Source organism: Erpetoichthys calabaricus, chromosome 15 (assembly GCF_900747795.2).
Source record: "Erpetoichthys calabaricus chromosome 15, fErpCal1.3, whole genome shotgun sequence".
Classification (NCBI taxonomy): domain Eukaryota; kingdom Metazoa; phylum Chordata; class Cladistia; order Polypteriformes; family Polypteridae; genus Erpetoichthys; species Erpetoichthys calabaricus.
The window spans coordinates 61,407-78,955 of record NC_041408.2 but is presented as its reverse complement, the minus strand read 5'-3'; the positions used below and the strand labels follow the sequence as shown (position 1 = coordinate 78,955).

General features: G+C 37.9%; 1 protein-coding gene across 1 annotated transcript in view; it reads right to left on the bottom strand.

Moving 5' to 3' along the window:
- The window catches only part of ppm1g (protein phosphatase, Mg2+/Mn2+ dependent, 1G), a 35,261-nt gene extending 20,599 nt beyond the window's left edge, over positions 1-14,662 (bottom strand). Inside the window, exons 1-5 of the mRNA XM_028820316.2 lie at positions 14,237-14,662; positions 13,293-13,362; positions 9,827-9,912; positions 7,272-7,404; positions 5,934-6,460 (exon numbers count right to left, since the gene is read on the bottom strand). Of these exons, the coding sequence (XP_028676149.1) occupies positions 5,934-6,460; positions 7,272-7,404; positions 9,827-9,912; positions 13,293-13,362; positions 14,237-14,347 (927 nt within the window). The 5' untranslated portion in view covers positions 14,348-14,662. The remainder of the gene's footprint in view (positions 1-5,933; positions 6,461-7,271; positions 7,405-9,826; positions 9,913-13,292; positions 13,363-14,236) is intronic.
- Between the last annotated feature and the right edge of the window lie 2,887 nt (positions 14,663-17,549).

Here is a 17,549-nt window from a genome sequence, read left to right as displayed (position 1 = left end):
CTGATCCCCCAGCTAAACAGCTAAAAACACCAGAAAACCAAGAAATCACAAGAGAGAAAACACCTGAAGGAGAACATCCCTCCATCACGCAGAGGGACTCTCCCTCAAAACTGTAACCTCCTTTCCACCCAGCTTCCTCCTTACTTCCTTCATGCCAGAACTCGACTCATGCAAGGTTAGTTTTCATGGATGTTTATGTATAAATTAATGATTTTTCAAATTTTCATTTTTTTCCCTGTGCTTAAAACTCATTAAAAAAAGGTGTTTACAGCGAGCGGTTCATAAGGCTGTAGCGTGAACTCTTGTAATGTTAGTTTTCTCTGTTCAAGGTTTTCTCAGTGTTATTCAATGTTTTTACATTTAGTTTACTATTACACTGTGCATTCTTTGGTATAATTAACTATTTTTGTGCTTAAAATCTTTAAAAATATATATATATATTTACATAGTTTGTACGGTCTGGAACGGATTAATTGTATTTACAGTGATCCCTCGCTATATCGCGCTTCGCCTTTCGCGGCTTCACTCTATCGCGGATTTTATATGTAAGCATATTTAAATATATATCACGGATTTTTTGCTGGTTCGCGGATTTCTGAGGACAATGGGTCTTTTAATTTCTGGTACATGCTTCCTCAGTTGGTTTGCCCAGTTGATTTCATACAAGGGACGCTATTGGCAGATGGCTGAGAAGCTACCCAACTTACTTTTCTTTCTCTCTCTCTCGCGCTGACTTTCTCTGATCCTTACGTAGGGGGTGTGAGCAGGGGGGCTGTTCGCACACCTAGACGATACGGACGCTCATCTAAAAATGCTGAAAGATTATCTTCACGTTGCTATCTTCTGTGCAGCTGCTTCTTGAAGCGACATGCTGCATGGTGTTTCGCATACTTAAAAACTCGAAGGGCACGTATTGATTTTTTACTGTTTGTTTTTCTCTGTCTGTCTGTCTCTCTCTCTCTATCCCTGCTCCTGACGGAGGGGGTGTGAGCTGCCGCCTTCAACAGCTTTGTACCGGCGGTGCTTCGCATACTTAAAAGCCAAACAGCCCTATTGATTTGTTTGCTTTCCTCTGTCTTTCTGACAGTCTGTGCTCCTGAGGCGCACTCCTTTGAAGAGGAAGATATGTTTGCATTCTTTTAATTGTGAGACAGAACTGTCATCTCTGTCTTGTCATGGAGCACAGTTTAAACTTTTGAAAAAGAGACAAATGTTTGTTTGCAGTGTTTGAATAACGTTCCTGTCTCTCTACAACCTCCTGTGTTTCTGCGCAAATCTGTGACCCAAGATTGACAATATAAAAATAACCATATAAACATATGGTTTCTACTTCGCGGATTTTCTTATTTCGCGGGTGGCTCTGGAATGCAACCCCCGCGATGGAGGAGGGATTACTGTACATAAAATCCTATGGGGAGGAAATTAGTTCAGGTCACAGCCAAATCGGGTTGCGACCAGAGTTTTTGGCACACCCGTCAAACCTGAACAGGGGGTTCAAGAATTACCATCTGTAAAGTTATATAGCATGTGATTAGGTATGTACTAACTTCCAGTAGCAAGAAAAAGCACGTGAACCTTTTAAAATTACCTCGTTTTCTGGATTAACTGGTCAAAAAGTGTGATCTGATCTTCAAGCATGTACACAAATACACACAAAACACAATATGCTTATGCTAATAACACACAAACAATTGTAATCTTGCATGTTTTTATTGTACAAATCCATCCAGCATTCGCAGTCTACTATGGAATAGGCAAACCCTTGAACTTATTAACTGGTCAAGTCTCCTTTGGCTTTAAGAACCTCTTGCATGTGCTTCCAGAAGCTGCAGATCGACATTCTGGAGGAAGTCTGGACAATCCTTCCCCCACAGAATTGTTTCAGCTGAGCCATATTCCTAGGATATCTGGTGAGAACAGCTCTCTTGAGGTCATTCCACATCATCTCTAAGGGGTTAAGGTCTGTGCTCTGACTGGGCCATCCCAAAAGGTGGATTTTATTTTTTGAAGCCATTCTTTAGCAAATTTATTTCTATGTTTAGGGTTATTGTTCTAGGGCATCACCCACCTTCAACTGAGATTCAGCTGACAGGCAGTTACCCCGAAATTCTCCTGTAGGATACCCTGGTAAACTTGGGAATTCATTTTTCCCTTAATGATGGCAAGCTGTCCAGGTCCAGAGACAGCAAAGCAGCCTCAAACCACACTGCCCCTTGCACTGTACTTCACTGTCAGGGTGTTTTCATGTTTACAATGCCATAAGAAGTGTTTTGTGGACTGATGAAAATAAGGAGAAATTGTCCAGGAACAATAAGCAACAGTATGGTGTAAAGTGCCAAAGTGGTCATTGGCAAGCTTTAGGTGGGCAGTGATAATTTTTGGGAAGAGCAGTAAGTTTCTCCTCGGTTTCCTGCCATGGATACCATACATGTTCAATGTATTGTGTATGATAGACTTATGAACATAAAATGTTCACCTATTCCATTGATTCCATTAAGCCTTCAGCCATTACTCTCGGATTCTTTTATTTTTTTTTTAACTCACTGAGCATTCTGTGTCGTGCCTCTCCAGTCATCTCGACTAGGTCCCCACATCTACAGAGAGCAGCAACAGTACTAAATCATCTATATTTAAACACAGCTTGTCTAACTTTAGACTGTTAATATCTAAACTCTTGAAAATGACTTTGTAACCCTTTCCAGCTCTACGCAAATCAACAATATTTGATCGTAGATCTTTTGAAATCTCTTTTCTAGGCATGCATCACGTCGGCAGATGCTTCTTGTGAGTAGCAAACTCAAAATGTTTGAGTCCTTTCTATTGGTCAAAGGATCACTAAATCACACCTCTAATCCCATTTCATTGGCTGGACTCCAGATTTGTCATGTCTTCACTCACTCCAATTAGCTTTTGTTGAAGTCATCAGTCTATGGGTTCAAATACGTTTTCCATGTTCAATGTATGGAAGAACAGCACAATGATTTGCACATTATTTAAAACACATTGTGTTTGTTCATTAGTATAACTTTGATGAAGATGTGACCCTATTTTAAGACATATGTATATATACACATGCAAGGGCTAAAATACTTTATATTGCCACTGTATGTAAAACACCATTCTGATTTGCTGAGCTTCAATATGACACAATACTCAGTTTTTTGTGTTTTAATTTAGCTCATGTTCCTTTGACATGTTTAATATTGAGTGTTTGGGATTAGCACTTAAAAAGGTTTATTTCAGGAAAATTGAACATTTACTCCAACACTTAAAAAATGTAAACAATTAGGAATTTTTGCACAGAAAATAGTCCAACAATGGCATATGAGTACCACTAATGTTTCCTTTATGGCACAAATGACTACTAGACAATAACTGGTACACACGTTGAGTCATACTTTGCCAACCTCTGTTCTATAGCAACTGGAAAATACAACACTCACAAATCAGAATGTGGCATTTGGTGTAGTTAAAAAAGCAGGTTGAAAATACTGTAGATCCTTCTTGCTCTTAATGAATAAGTGAAGACATTTAACCAACATGCAAATATCCATTCATTTTCTGAAGTTGCTCTTTCCTTGGTGTCTATTCCAGAAGCACTCATGCCTGGACATGGCAATCAAACCACCATAATGACACTGGAGTTAATGCGGCAGCAGGACCCCACGACTCCTCAAGTCCACTCACCCCAGTATTTAAAGTTTGGCTAGGAGCTTACTGCACATGCGAATATCACTGGGGATTACACCTTTTTAAACTTGCAAGAAAAGACTGCTGGTGTGACTGGCATCCAAAGAACAACAACAACTTTCCAAATGATCTCATTCACCTCAGTAAAAGAATATTGACAAGCAAAATCAAATGCAGGCTTAAATTATCTTTTGTTAAGTTTCATGTTTTCTATAACATAATATCTGTGCATTCCTAAAGAATATAATCACAAGGAGTCCAGGTTCTATGACAAATAATGACTGAATACTTACCTCCTTCACAACATAGCTCAATATTTTCTTTTGAAATTCTGATAATTTTTCTGATGTAATTTAAGACTGTTAAAGGTTTTATTGATTAAATGGCAAACTGAAACGGTAAATTGATAATACACATTTTTCAGAAAACAACCTGCATTTATGTAAAAATATGGTCTTCCTGATATAAAGCTCTAGCAAGGCTACATATTTCACCTTGTGCATATCTGTACTTGAACTTTCTTCAATATATGGTGTCTCAAAAGGAACTATACCCCTCAAAGAGAATATGCTTGTTGACAAGGTAACAGAGACAGGGAACATCTCTGGGTAGGTGAAGTGTTTAATGGTGCAAAATAATTTGAAGTAGTGCTATATGTACAGTTTAACTCACCCTCACCTTTTTACAAATGACAGTAGTTTGTGGAAGCAAGTTGTTTGGTTTGACCCATTCGGACGATCTTTTTAATACTTTCCACTTGCTTGAGTGCTACTTATCTTAGTGTCCTCTCTTTTCATTAATAATTCTGTTCATTATGAAGCATGACTTTATTGGGATCAAAGTATGGAAAGACATTTAACTCTTTCAGGGCGGATGTCGACTTTGTCAAAATTCAGGGGTAGAAGACGGGAATCAGCTGTAAACTATGACAAAACTCGCCATTATGTTTTAGTTTGAATCTCTTTAAAGTTAGCTTCGTTGATCTGACTCAGATTTCCTGCACGTGCATGAGTAGCGAAGAGAAAACCCCTCAAATGGCATCGACATCTGACAAAAGCCCAAAGCGAATGCGCAAAGCAAAATACTCTGGACGACGTTTTGTGTTTCATATTGCGAAGTCAGACTGACTTGTCGGATTTGGAGTAAATGATCTGCAGATTGAAAATGTCAGCATCAGCTGATCGTGGTGCTGAACATATCTGTGTAGCTAATGCACCTACGCACCTCACTTGCCTCTAACCGATGACAAGAGGTACAAACCAGACCATCACAATGCACACTGCTACTGCTGGGCGAAAACTGCCAGCCCATTGCGTATTCCTGCTGGTCCTTGAGCCACTACTGCCAGAATCGCCAAACGGGTGCTGACACATTTTATATTGATTTATGCGTGAAACCATTGCTTTGTGTGCTTTTCAGAAAACTGGAAAAAATATTCAGCCCTCAAAGAGTTAATAATTAGATTACTAATGCATTCAAAAGGAATCTACAATGTTCTACTGGCCGAACAATATGCTGCTGGGCATTTAAAAACATTGTTTTATAGAATTGTTTTTCAAGAAAATAGTATTTTATTATCACACAAAGGCTGGTCCTATATAAATATTTTAAGAAGTAAACAGCACAAACCCATAAATTTCATAACTTTGTTGGCGCTGCAATGATTCAATTAATTATTTTCATTAGTCGCTTTGAGCTTCGTAAACAGTTGCTATGTATCCTAAACTTTTTATGACATCACATTTATATATTCTAAACATTTTTTAACTTTTTGTTTTGTTCATAACTAACATTTCCACTATTTACCCAAGTTATTATACGCAGGTCTTCGACTTGCAACACAGGATATCAAAGTTATTAGTTTACTTAGTGTTTAAGTCGACTTTAATGCACAACTATGCTTTGCAATAGGCCACATTCAAGTCAATAAATGCTGCTCATTTTGTGAATTTGGTTTATATTTCAAATTACTCTGTAATACACTCAAGTTATATAAAACCATTTATCCCTCTTCTGAATCCATTATTTTATATACAATGCTACAGAGATACTGCCTATGAATAGGCCACCAGTCCACCACAGGGTACAAAAGCACACCAATTTAGAGCTACCAATTAACCTAACAAGCATATTTTAAGAACCAAGACACCCTCAAAAATCCCACACAGACACAGGAAGAATGTATAAGCACAGCAGGAACTGTGACTGAGCTATGATTAAAATCCAAGTTAAAAAATACACACCTCCTCTTCATCATCGTCGTCGTCATCCTCCTCCTCCTCCTCCTCCTCACTACATTCCTCTTCTTGATCTTCAGCCCCTTCTGATTCATCTTCACTGTCCTCAAAGAACTTTGATTTAGTTCCCCACTGAAGTCTGCCTGTATTTGAAGAACACGAAGGTCTAGAATCACCTGTAGAAGAGGACACCTCCTCTTCACTTTTCTCATGTTTCTCAGATGACAGACTGGTCCCCCTTTTAGCACCTTCACTTTCAAGGCTTGTAGAGCTTGATGATATCTGTTCAACATCATCTTTAGAACTGTCATGACTGGCAGACTGATCATTTAAAAGCTCTTCAGAGCTGTTTTGTCCATTGGCATTTTTTTGCAGTTCACGATTTTCCATATCTTCTTTGTCCACACATTTATTTACAGAAGATGCTTTGCTAACTGTATTCACGGTGTTCAGGTTTTGGCCATAACGAACTAGAAGTTCTTCAATTGTCATTGTTGCTTCTTCATGAAGAAGGGCTGTCTCCTCATTATCAACTAAACAAAAAGAAGATTTACAGATATTGATAAGGTGCCAAAAATATGCAAATTTATCATAAGATTCCAAACTAAAGTACTTTTATGCTGCTAATAAATATTTCTGATGCTTTCTACCTTATTTCCATAAAGCTAACAAAATATGGCTTCAAGCAACTTAACTTGCCAAATCAGGAACTTTGTGTAGACCCCAGACATTAATTCCGAATTCCTAATAATACACAAATGTGGAAATGGTCCAACACACACAAATATTTTATCGAAAATGTTTTCCTCTAAACAAGTTAGTTGGAAAAATGTACTTATTTTAAGTAACAGGCACTGGGTGTTTAAAAACAGGTTAAGCTAATTCAACAATCATCCCTCCTGAGGGCGATTTAAACATGACTAAGAAAAGATGTGTGCGTATGTAATGGATGGTAATGCAAAGGCCTGCATAAAGCTAAATATGCAGCAAGCACAGGAATTTTTTATTTCTGAAAGGCCAATTTTCCCTGAACTGGTCAATAACCAGGAAAGACACCAGTTCAGTACAATACTTCAATTCATCTTACAGCCTTCTGTCCCCCAGCCATTAAGGTTTGCAGCTGAATTAGTTACTTGGTTAGTCTGAACTACTAAGGTAGCTATGTTTTGAACACCTGGTTTCTGACAGCTTCTTGACTCTATGAGATGCATTTAAAGTTGTCACTTATGAAATCCTAAAACGAAAAAGTTTGTTTATTACCTTTGCACTGTATAAAACAAAAATATTAATGTTACTATCACGTCCACCTTAGCCTTGCTTCCCAGTTAACACAAACCAAATTACCATCATCTTCTTCAGCTACTTTACCCTTTTCTTCCTCATCATTACGTGGGCGCCCTGCAATCTCTGACAGTTCTTTTATTACATCTTCTTGTGTCATTCGGGCATCAATTGCCAAAAAAGCCTCTTCAAGTCCCTTTAATGAAAAAATAAATTGTCCATAATCCATGTAACCAAAAATTCAGGTAACATCAAAACATATGTGCATATTTGAACACCATGATACATGTAAAAATATATTAGCCAGCTGACAAAGTTTTAGGAAATACTATGAATTAATGGTAGGAACAAGTTGAAACATAGTTTCACATACTTTTAATTTACACTTGAATAAATTTCCAAAACATGCTGACAGTTACTATCTTTGGTATTACCATAGCATAAATGAGGCACTTGGAGAAACCTTGAAGCCTACGTTACAGTAGTCATTTACGAGGGCCGACATCAACTGCCACAAGTTTAACATAAGCCAACATTTATTTGGTTAGAAAAGTAAATCTGATATTATACATCATTTCATTATTGCACTATGTACACAGAAAGAAGAAGAAAATGAATAATTTTACTTATAAAAAAAAATTATTTTGAAAAAGGAAAATTTTAGAAAATAAATGAAGTGAAATAAAGAGCACGTTGTTTTTTTGACTCCAATATTAATCTAAAACATCAAGTTTCTCTCATCTCTATGCTCACCTAATGCTAATTCTCTCTGGTCAGTCTTTATGACTGTCAGTCATTCTTTAGCTTTTAACAAAGCTAACCACTACCTGCTTATCTCCTCTTTCTCCATAGGTCCTGAAGAGGTGAAGATTCCAGGTTCATCTTTTTCACATGTCCATCTTAACCTTTAGTCACGAGTTGCAGTCTCTCAACAATGACTGGTGCAGACTGCCTTCTTTCTCTACTTTCATTCGCTAGACAACCTTATAATATGCCCTGCCCTTCCCACTCTGTGCCAGTGATTCTCCTTCCATTTTACTCTCTCAAACCTCAAGTCCACAACTCCCACCTCTCCCTGCCATGTCAATGTGGATAAATGAACATCGGCTTAAGCATCACATCTCCAGGTTTGGCATCTTGTCATTTTTTTTTTCTAGTCTTTCATCCAAAGTCCTTTCTCTAAGATTCCTCCTTCACAACATGCTACTGTCAGGAGCCCCGTTCTGTCAGCCAGTACATTTTTTTTTTTGTTTAAAGGCCTACTGGTTGGCTCTTCATAAAACATACAAGGCCTGATGGTTCTTTAATGTAACACAATACTTGTTATTCAGGCTCTTGTACTCTCTCAGCTGGACTCCTTGCAGGAATCCCAGCAACTGCTAACTGCTCTCACAGAACTCTGCTGCTTCACTCACAACAATAAAATTCAAAAGGGACAGGAACAGGCAGTTTGACTGCAATCAATCAACCATTCATCAGCCTTGCTTCTGACAATGCTAAAAATGAATCTGACTTTACAGGAATGCCCCCACTTTATTTTACCTTTCTCTGCAGGCAGGGGTTCCTGGCTGTTACACATGCATCATGGTGACTCAAGCACATTCATTTTAAGAAACTGAACATTACAATTTAATGATGAACATAAGATTTATAGTAAGAAGATAAATGATTATATATTGACATAAAAGACAAGACACAGAAGAGACAAACATAACACAAGAGCCTGCATGCAGCTCACTACTAGATTTGCTGGAGTTTCTTGATTTCAAAACCTTTTTTCTTTTTTAGACACCAAAGACTGGTAATAAGATTTCAGTTCACATGCAAAACATCAGTTTTCTCTAATTTTATAGATAAAAACAATTTTTCAGTGAGGTAGAATTTTTGAGGACTACAAGGTCATGAAATCAACCCATTATCAAAAACTGTTTTTCCTTAGGCTGTCTGCAAATAGCCAAGAATTTTTCTGGCCATCAGTCAGTGTGTCAATCAGGTACTTTTAATAATTGATTTAAAATGCTATTTGTGTACACATTGCAAGAGGCACCTTTAATTAAGTTACAGCATTATGTTTTGTGCTTATATTTTTGTATTTGCCTATTATATTTGTAATTAATGTACACAAGTGGATTAGCGCTTAATAAGAATAAACTGAATTATCTATCTGAAGTCTAAAATCAAAGCATGCAGAGCTAAACACAAGAAACACTTCAACTAAAAATCTTGACAGTCTTGAACAGTGCAAGTAGCTGAGGTAGTAACATTAACAAGTTTTGTAAGTGAGTGAAAAACGGAGAAGCATAGCAATACGCTAACCAGAAGAGGACAATAGTCTAGATGATCTCTCATATCTCAAAGGTTTAATTTTCTTGAGTTGTAACAATTCAGTAAATGTGTAATGTGCTTTCTGGGAGCTCTAGACCCTAATACACTGACTTCTAAGTTAAGCACATCCCCAGCACCACCTGTCCTAACCCACAGCACTCTTCAATATTAGCACATTTTCAAAAATTCTTTAAACAATATAACTGAATGTTATTGTAAAAAAAGTATAGATATTAAACTATTTTATTTTTAGAGAAATCAAAAATATTCATAAAATTATATGATAAATTTACCTTCTGAAGCTTTCCTTCCTTGTAAGACTTCTGCTCCTTTAAGACTTCAGGAAAATATTTAGAACAGTATAATGCAACTTCTTCACCTTGTAATAAACAAATAAAAAATAGAGTTGTTGCTAAGAATGCATGTAATACTTACTAAAAAAAATGTAGAATATTACTTGGGTTTTAAGTATAAGGGCACTATCAAGGGCACATGGAAAGGTTAGGTCACAATCTGGTAGAAGTGTGTATAAACCTTTCGCAGTAGGCTGTACAACATCTTAAAAGTTCACGCCATCATTTCAAAACATTTATGATATCATCACCTTGGGGTTTGGCGAGATGATTATGGATTGTGGATAATGAGCTGCGTTACATATGTACCATGGAGTGTGTCTACAAAGGGCACTGGGAGAATGGCATGCAGGTGTTTTAGCTCGGGATGAAGGAGTTAGTTTTGCGATCTCTCAGACTGCTGCAACTCAGCACACGTAGTGGTATTTGGTAAAGTTAAGATGATGACTCAAGGGTGATTTACTCCAAGGTCATTTTAAATGCCTACAAATCAAAAATTTTAAAAGTAGATCTGCTTTATCATAAAATGGACATGAATAATAAATGAATAAACTAGAAGTTACTTTTACTCACTTAAACACCGAGTCCTAAGCTGTTCTCTTTCTACCATCTTCTGAACAAAACAAGTGACTTAGAATGTGTTATTAGAAAAAAAAAATTAGTTTGTTTTGTTTCATTGTGGCTTGGCTCTGGCACATATTTTGCCTTTTCTTATCATGTGTGCAAATGACATGGCCCAAAAAATGGAAAACACTGAATGTTGATTGGTATTGCATGCTTGCAAAGTACAAGGTGTACACAGGAGGACAATATCAGTGGCATTTAAAATAAACTGTACAATATATATCAAAGCAATTCCTTAATCAATTTATTTCAATGTATTATCTTGTGTGCACAATGCAAATCCATTCTAATTTATACACAAGCAGTGCTTGAAGTGTAACCAAATTACTGGCAGTACACTATTTAGTCAGTGTCTAGTTCCTTCTACCTTCTAATTTATTATTACTTTTACACGATGAGATGGGGGGGGGGGGGTGCCCCCTTTGGAGCATGTTAATTTGTATAGGGTATTGGGCGGTGGGGGGCCTTTTAAATCTACAATCACAGTGTTAAACTTTGCAGTCCCCTTGAAGCTCCAAGCTCCATTCATGTTGTCTCAGTTTAAGCACTCCTCACAAAACTAGATAAACACCACAATGCTGCCACTTTCCTTGCCCGGTGCCCAAATCTTATTGTACATGTTATGCAAAATACAACACCACAAGGACAGGCTTCAGTTACCCCGCATCCCTGCCCAGGATAAGCAGGTTGTGAAAACAGATGGTGAATGAAAAATACTGCAACACTGCTGACAAGATGCATTAGCTTGGGGATGAATCACCCACAGTATAAGATAATACTTCCATCCATCCATTTTCCAACCCGCTGAATCCGAACACAGGGTCACGGGGGTCTGCTGGAGCCAATCCCAGCCAACACAGGGCACAAGGCAGGAACCAATCCTGGGCAGGGTGCCAACCCACCGCAGGACACACACAAACACACCCACACACCAAGCACACACTAGGGCCAATTTAGAATCGCCAATCCACCTAACCTGCATGTCTATGGACTGTGGGAGGAAACCGGAGCACCCGGAGGAAACCCACGCAGACACGGGGAGAACATGCAAACTCCATGCAGGGAGGACCCGGGAAGCGAACCCAGGTCCCCAAGTCTCCCAACTGCGAGGCAGCAGCGCTACCCACTGCCGCCATGCCGCCCAGATAATACTTCATCACCCAAATAAGTACCTTCAAGGACCCTTTAGGAGGTACAAAACTGCCAAAATCACAAAAGAATTCCAAACTGTGTGGCCACATTGAGCAATTATTTTAAGGACAGTGGGCTGCCTAAAACAGCAATGTAAAGATTGCAAGCACCACAACATTACGATGCTACAAATACATCTGAGCTCTTCACATTCAAACTTTGCAAGTGACACACTGATCAGGCTGCATTCCCTAAGCTACCGTGCACTCCTGCTAAAAGAAACAGAGCACAGGAATCTTGTTCGCCTCCTACTGCGAATGCAAGTTCCTAACTGCTTTCTTGTGAGGCATGTAAGATTAAAACCAAAAAGTAACAGATGCAGTTTGGCACTGAGGAAACTTCTGCAAATGTTAGGAGCCAATCTGTGATGGGTGATGCCAGGCCTATTTCATAACCAATCAACTCACCTTCTAAATACATATAGAGAGGTTTTTCTTAACCCATCTGTCAGTCACTACAGGCCAAGTAGATCTATTGAGCTGGGGTTTAGAAAACATATACCATTTTCCTTATAAATCCCATGTATAATTTACAGTGACCTGATTTGCCAGAATAAAATTAGTGGCATATTTGTTTTGTGTGGAAAGGGTACATACGAATCTACATTACCAAACGAAGGTTGTATATATGCACGGATGCCAAAAGCAAGCCGTGCCGAAAGCGCACGCGCACAGCGGCCCAGAGTCAAACCCAGAACCAAAGGAGTCATGGCTCCAAAATGAAACAGCTTTAGTACAAATATATTTATTTAATTAAATGAAAACTTTCCCAGGACGCTCCCACCCTCCATGATTTTTCATCCCTCCAAAGAGGGAATACAAAGTGATTGTCATTCTTGGATTTGCGATTCTTTAGAGAATCAGGGGTTTAACTGGTGCAAAATAAACAAAGAATGTTCATCTGTTAAAAGAGGTGTTGATCACTACAAAAGTGGCTTGACATTAACAACAAAACATTTTAAACTAAAGTTACACTATTATATAAAACAGTGTTCAAAAGAAGTGAAGTATTGCAAGACAAGCACTTCCAACGAAAATCCCAAACAATTACTTCAGCAAAAGAAACTCTCTGGTTTGGCTGGCTACAGCTACTGTTGTTCAAGGAGGAAAGGACATAAAACTGGTATATGAGCAGGGTGTACTACTTGCTTTAGTAAATCGCAGTAAAAAGCAGAAATTGAAGCTGTCTAAAATACAGCACAGACTTTAATTTCAAAGATAAGCAGAAGTCAGAAGTTAAACATTTAAGGTGAGAAGATACTGGAGACCACATAAAAGCTAAATCATAGCCATTGTTAACTGTAGGCTTTTTGGGGCCAATTCTTGCAAATAAAGGTGATACTCTTCATTCTGTGGATGCATTTATAACCAAATAAGAATAAATTCCTCCAATGACTAAGTCCACTGAAACAAGATTTTCATTTAAATTGAGTTTGTAGTTGAAACTGTTTCATGCTTGAAGAAGTTATCAAAATACTCTTCATTAATTTTCTAGGACAGGTTATTCCAATAGGGACTGGCAGTAAAACCAAACGAACGTCAAGAAAAATCAATCCAAGACTGAAGGTACAATAAAAGCTAAACAAAAATACCTCCATGGCCATCATAAACTGCAAACAGGGCTGTGTCTTCATCTAACTTGGGAATACAATTGTGGGCATCCTGTAAATAAAGAGTATACAAAAATAATCAAAAATGTACAGAAGGATATGTCGTATCAGTTTGCGTCCAATTGTGCACAGCATTACATACCTGTACCTTCAAGCTTTTGAAACACCCTATAATTAAGGTATTGAGTAAACACAAAATCTGTGCCATAAAAGATCTCGACTTGTATGTATGACCAGGTTACATTGTGAATGCCACAAGGTTCAACAATAAAGTAAGAACGACATGCAGATAGGAAATGAAATAACTTTTAAGGACTGATGAACGCGAAGCTTCCCCACTATGGCTGACTCTTCTAGGTTTTAGAGTGTTTTATTTATTTACTTTTTTTTTTTTTACATTCTTTAATCTCACTCAGTTTAGCAGATATTTATTACAGTCTCGGTAATAACTATTTATTGTTTACAAACTTTTTTGCTTTACAGTTAACGCCTGCGTAGGCTAAGGGGATTGAAAGTTTGAGGCTGGCCTATTAAAAGACACAGCACTTAAACCAAAAAAATTTTAGTTTTAACATAACCGCTGTGAAAACTAACACTTCTTCCATAATCGTCCAAAACACAGCTAAAGAATTACGACAAGAGTATTTTGAAGTAAAATAAAAGGGACATTTTTCATGTCATAATAAGCTCTTACAGCGCATGTTACGAGGCATTAGAAGTTCAAAGCGCCTTTCTGTGACAGACAGTTTTCCCAATACCGGGTCGCTGGCCGATTTTTTACTGACAGAAAACTTATATTCACCCATAAAGAACAAATGTCAAATACAGACCTGTACAAGTTCTCGATCAACCTAAAGCACATTCTGTGGTTGCGGATTCGGTTCCGAGGGGTTCGGCCACACAAAGAGCTAATTTTCCAGACTCACCTCCATTGACACCCGCCAGCCCTGCATAGCGGAATATCCGAAGCTCAGATGTTCGTTTCCCCCATCGGCACTGGACTTCATTGTGTTTGGCTGAGACAAATAAGCTCCCATATTTTAAAATATACAATTACAGGACTCCGTCTTTTCCACAGTTCTTTAAAATGAAATGTATCAGTGCCTAAAGAAAATAAAAGCGCTAATTATACCTCACTGTAGGTATACGACACAAAATAATTCGTGAATTACACTTAAAAGTCAATCGTCAGAAAGTGCATTCACAGTCTGCCTCCTCACGTATCACCACGATACAAGGACTTTCTTTAACGTTTGCATTTAACAGTACTGGACTTGTGCAAAAGAGACACGTGCATCAGAAAAATAAAGCGCAGCCTTTGCAGGCGGAACCGAAATGCAGGAACAGGAAACGGAAGTGTGACGGAGTATCGGCGCGTCTTTCAATGAACTTTATTAACAAACGTCACGTAGTGTGTCTGTGCGGCCCAACTTGCTATAAAAGGGCCGGCGTCTGAGCGTAGTATAATAAAATACAAGATAACAAATGCGTCCAGTGGCAGTTTCCGTGAGATATAAAAACGAGAAGTTCGATGTGCCCTATATAGTGGTGAAGTGCTTCTCCATAAGCTTGAAGCCAGCCGAGCTAAGCCGTCTGTATGTCAGCCTGAGAAATTTTGCAGCGGTGTGAACAAATGTAAAAATGAGCTCGGAGGGTGAGGTCTGCCCAGTGAACTAGGAGAAGTTCCTTCAGAGTGATTTAGGTTGTTATAAGCAGTGTCACTGTGCCAAGGGTAGATTTTCATACCCTGAAATTATGAAATGGCCTTTAGTCTGTCTTGATAAAGGAGGCTCCCTGAATTGTTTCCCAGCAGCAAGCAGTCAAGAGCACTGAGGTAAAATACCAGCATATTATTGTATCAGGTTGATCATTCCTGTGTCTTTTCATCACAATGTAGCCTGTTTCAATTAAATGATATAGACAAGAACAAACTGAATATGATACACTTTACTAACAATATTTGTAAATTAACACACAAGCCGAAAATTTCTTGAATCTACAAAATATGTACGGATATGCGTGAGAATCCATCCATTGGTGATTCTGTTTATCCAGTTCAAGGTCAAAGGGTGCCAAAACCCACCATAACAACACTGGGTGAAACGCAGGAACAAATCCTGGATGGGATGGCACACCTTAATGGGGTCCAGTTTTGCACATAATCAATTTACCATCAGGCCTGGGGTATGTGCCATGTAGAAAGAAAAACAGAATATCCAAAGAACACAGAGAAGATGTGCAAACTCCACACAGATAGTGACCATACATGAGTTTCAATCCAAAGAAAACTGACCCATCAGGCAGAAGTGTTACACATTGCTTCAGCCTTGTGCTGTGCATTTTAATGATAGTCAATATTCTCTGAAGAAATTTCAACATCACCTTGTTTGGTACATAAATTATGCTTACAGGCATCCACAAATTATCCCCAGAAATCAATTTTACATTAATTACTTTGATCGAGAATCAGTCACCTGAGCCTTGATGTTAAGAACGTGTGTTCTATCTGTAGCTGCCATATTTTATAAAGCCTAAGGGCTGAAACTGTTAAAATGCCACATCCGTGGTTATTTTTTGTTTTCAACAATATTTTGAATTAAACTTTGGAATATAATTCTCAAAAATGATTTACAGGATACAATAAATGAGAAATGTAATTCTGTAAAGTTATTCATGAAAAATTTGATAATGTAATATCTTTTATACAACCAGCAGTTCCTCCTTGGCTCCTAAGAAAACCTGCTATAGATAATACTCTACTGGAATTGAAGGGGAAATGAATATTAACATTAAATATTTAGTGGAGAATTATTTACAAAGCAAGTGGATGATATACTATATATTCAAATATTTTCAGATGGATCGAAAGATCATATTTTAGGGAATGCAAGAACAGCTTTCTATGCAATGGAATTTAGAGAAGGAATGGGAAAAAAGACTATCCAATGATTTAATAAGCTTCACAGCAGAACTGATGGCAGTGTTTTTATTACTAGAATGGGTAGAAGAAGTAAAGCCACCACAGGTAATTATCTGCTCAGATTCACAGTCAGCATTAATGTTGATTAAAGCAGTTGAATGTTTGTCCAGACATACTATGCTTCTGGAAGTCTTGCATTTACTGTATATAATAGTATACGTCCATTGGGAATGTTTATAGAGTTGGTCTGTGTTCCACCAAATGATGGGGTGAAAGGAAATGAGGTTGGTAATGCATTAGCTAAAAATGTTGTGAAAAGGAAAGTGGGAATGTGTTATAATGAAATCAAAAATAGTATAAAATGTCAGGTTTTGCAATTATAGCAAAAAAATGGGAAATATGTAGTTAAAAACAGACTCTTGCATATGATTCATAATAATGTTACCCCTATTAAATATGTAAATAAAAACAGAAGAGAAGTACTATTAAGTAGGCTAAGGATAGGTCATTGTGCCTTAAATTGACGCCCTGTATTTAATAGATAGACACCGAGATGGAAGCAGTGCAAAATGTGGATCAGTGGAAACAACTGAACATGTTACTCCACTGTGTTCTGTATAGAAAAATAAGGCAAACACTAGTTAAAAGTCTCTTCAAAACTAAAGTGAATAGAATATCATTAAAGGATCTTCTGGGGGGAAAAGACAACACTACTGATAAAAATGCATTAAAATGAAATCCATTAAAAACACCGGATTTGAGAAAAGAATTTAACATATTAAATGGAATGAGGAATTTCCTCTCGTAATTTTCACTCCGTACAGTAGATGGCGATAATATACCAGGAGTAACCACACTGCCATAACATTTAATGAAGAAGACGTTTTGTCTTGTCGGAGAAAAGCCAAGCAAAATGACACCTTTTATTGGCTAACTAGAAAGATTACAATATGCAAGCTTTCGAGGCAACTCAGGCCCCTTCTTCAGGCAAGATGTAATACAGAAACTGAAGTTTCCTATGTTTATATACACACTCTAGGACAAGAAACAACATTGGTAGTTAAGAAGAAGATGTCGCTGTCCATGTGTGCCAGTTTCTTCCACCGGGTCTTCAGTTCCATGTAGTAGCGGTACATTTCGGTGTCTTGTATATCTGTAGTACTAGGGTGTTGTACCGTGTTAGCCATTATGAATGTAGAGAAAAGCCAAGCAAAATGACACCTTTTATTGGCTAACTAGAAAGATTACAATATGCAAGCTTTCGAGGCAACTCAGGCCCCTTCTTCAGGCAAGATGTAATACAGAAACTGAAGTTTCCT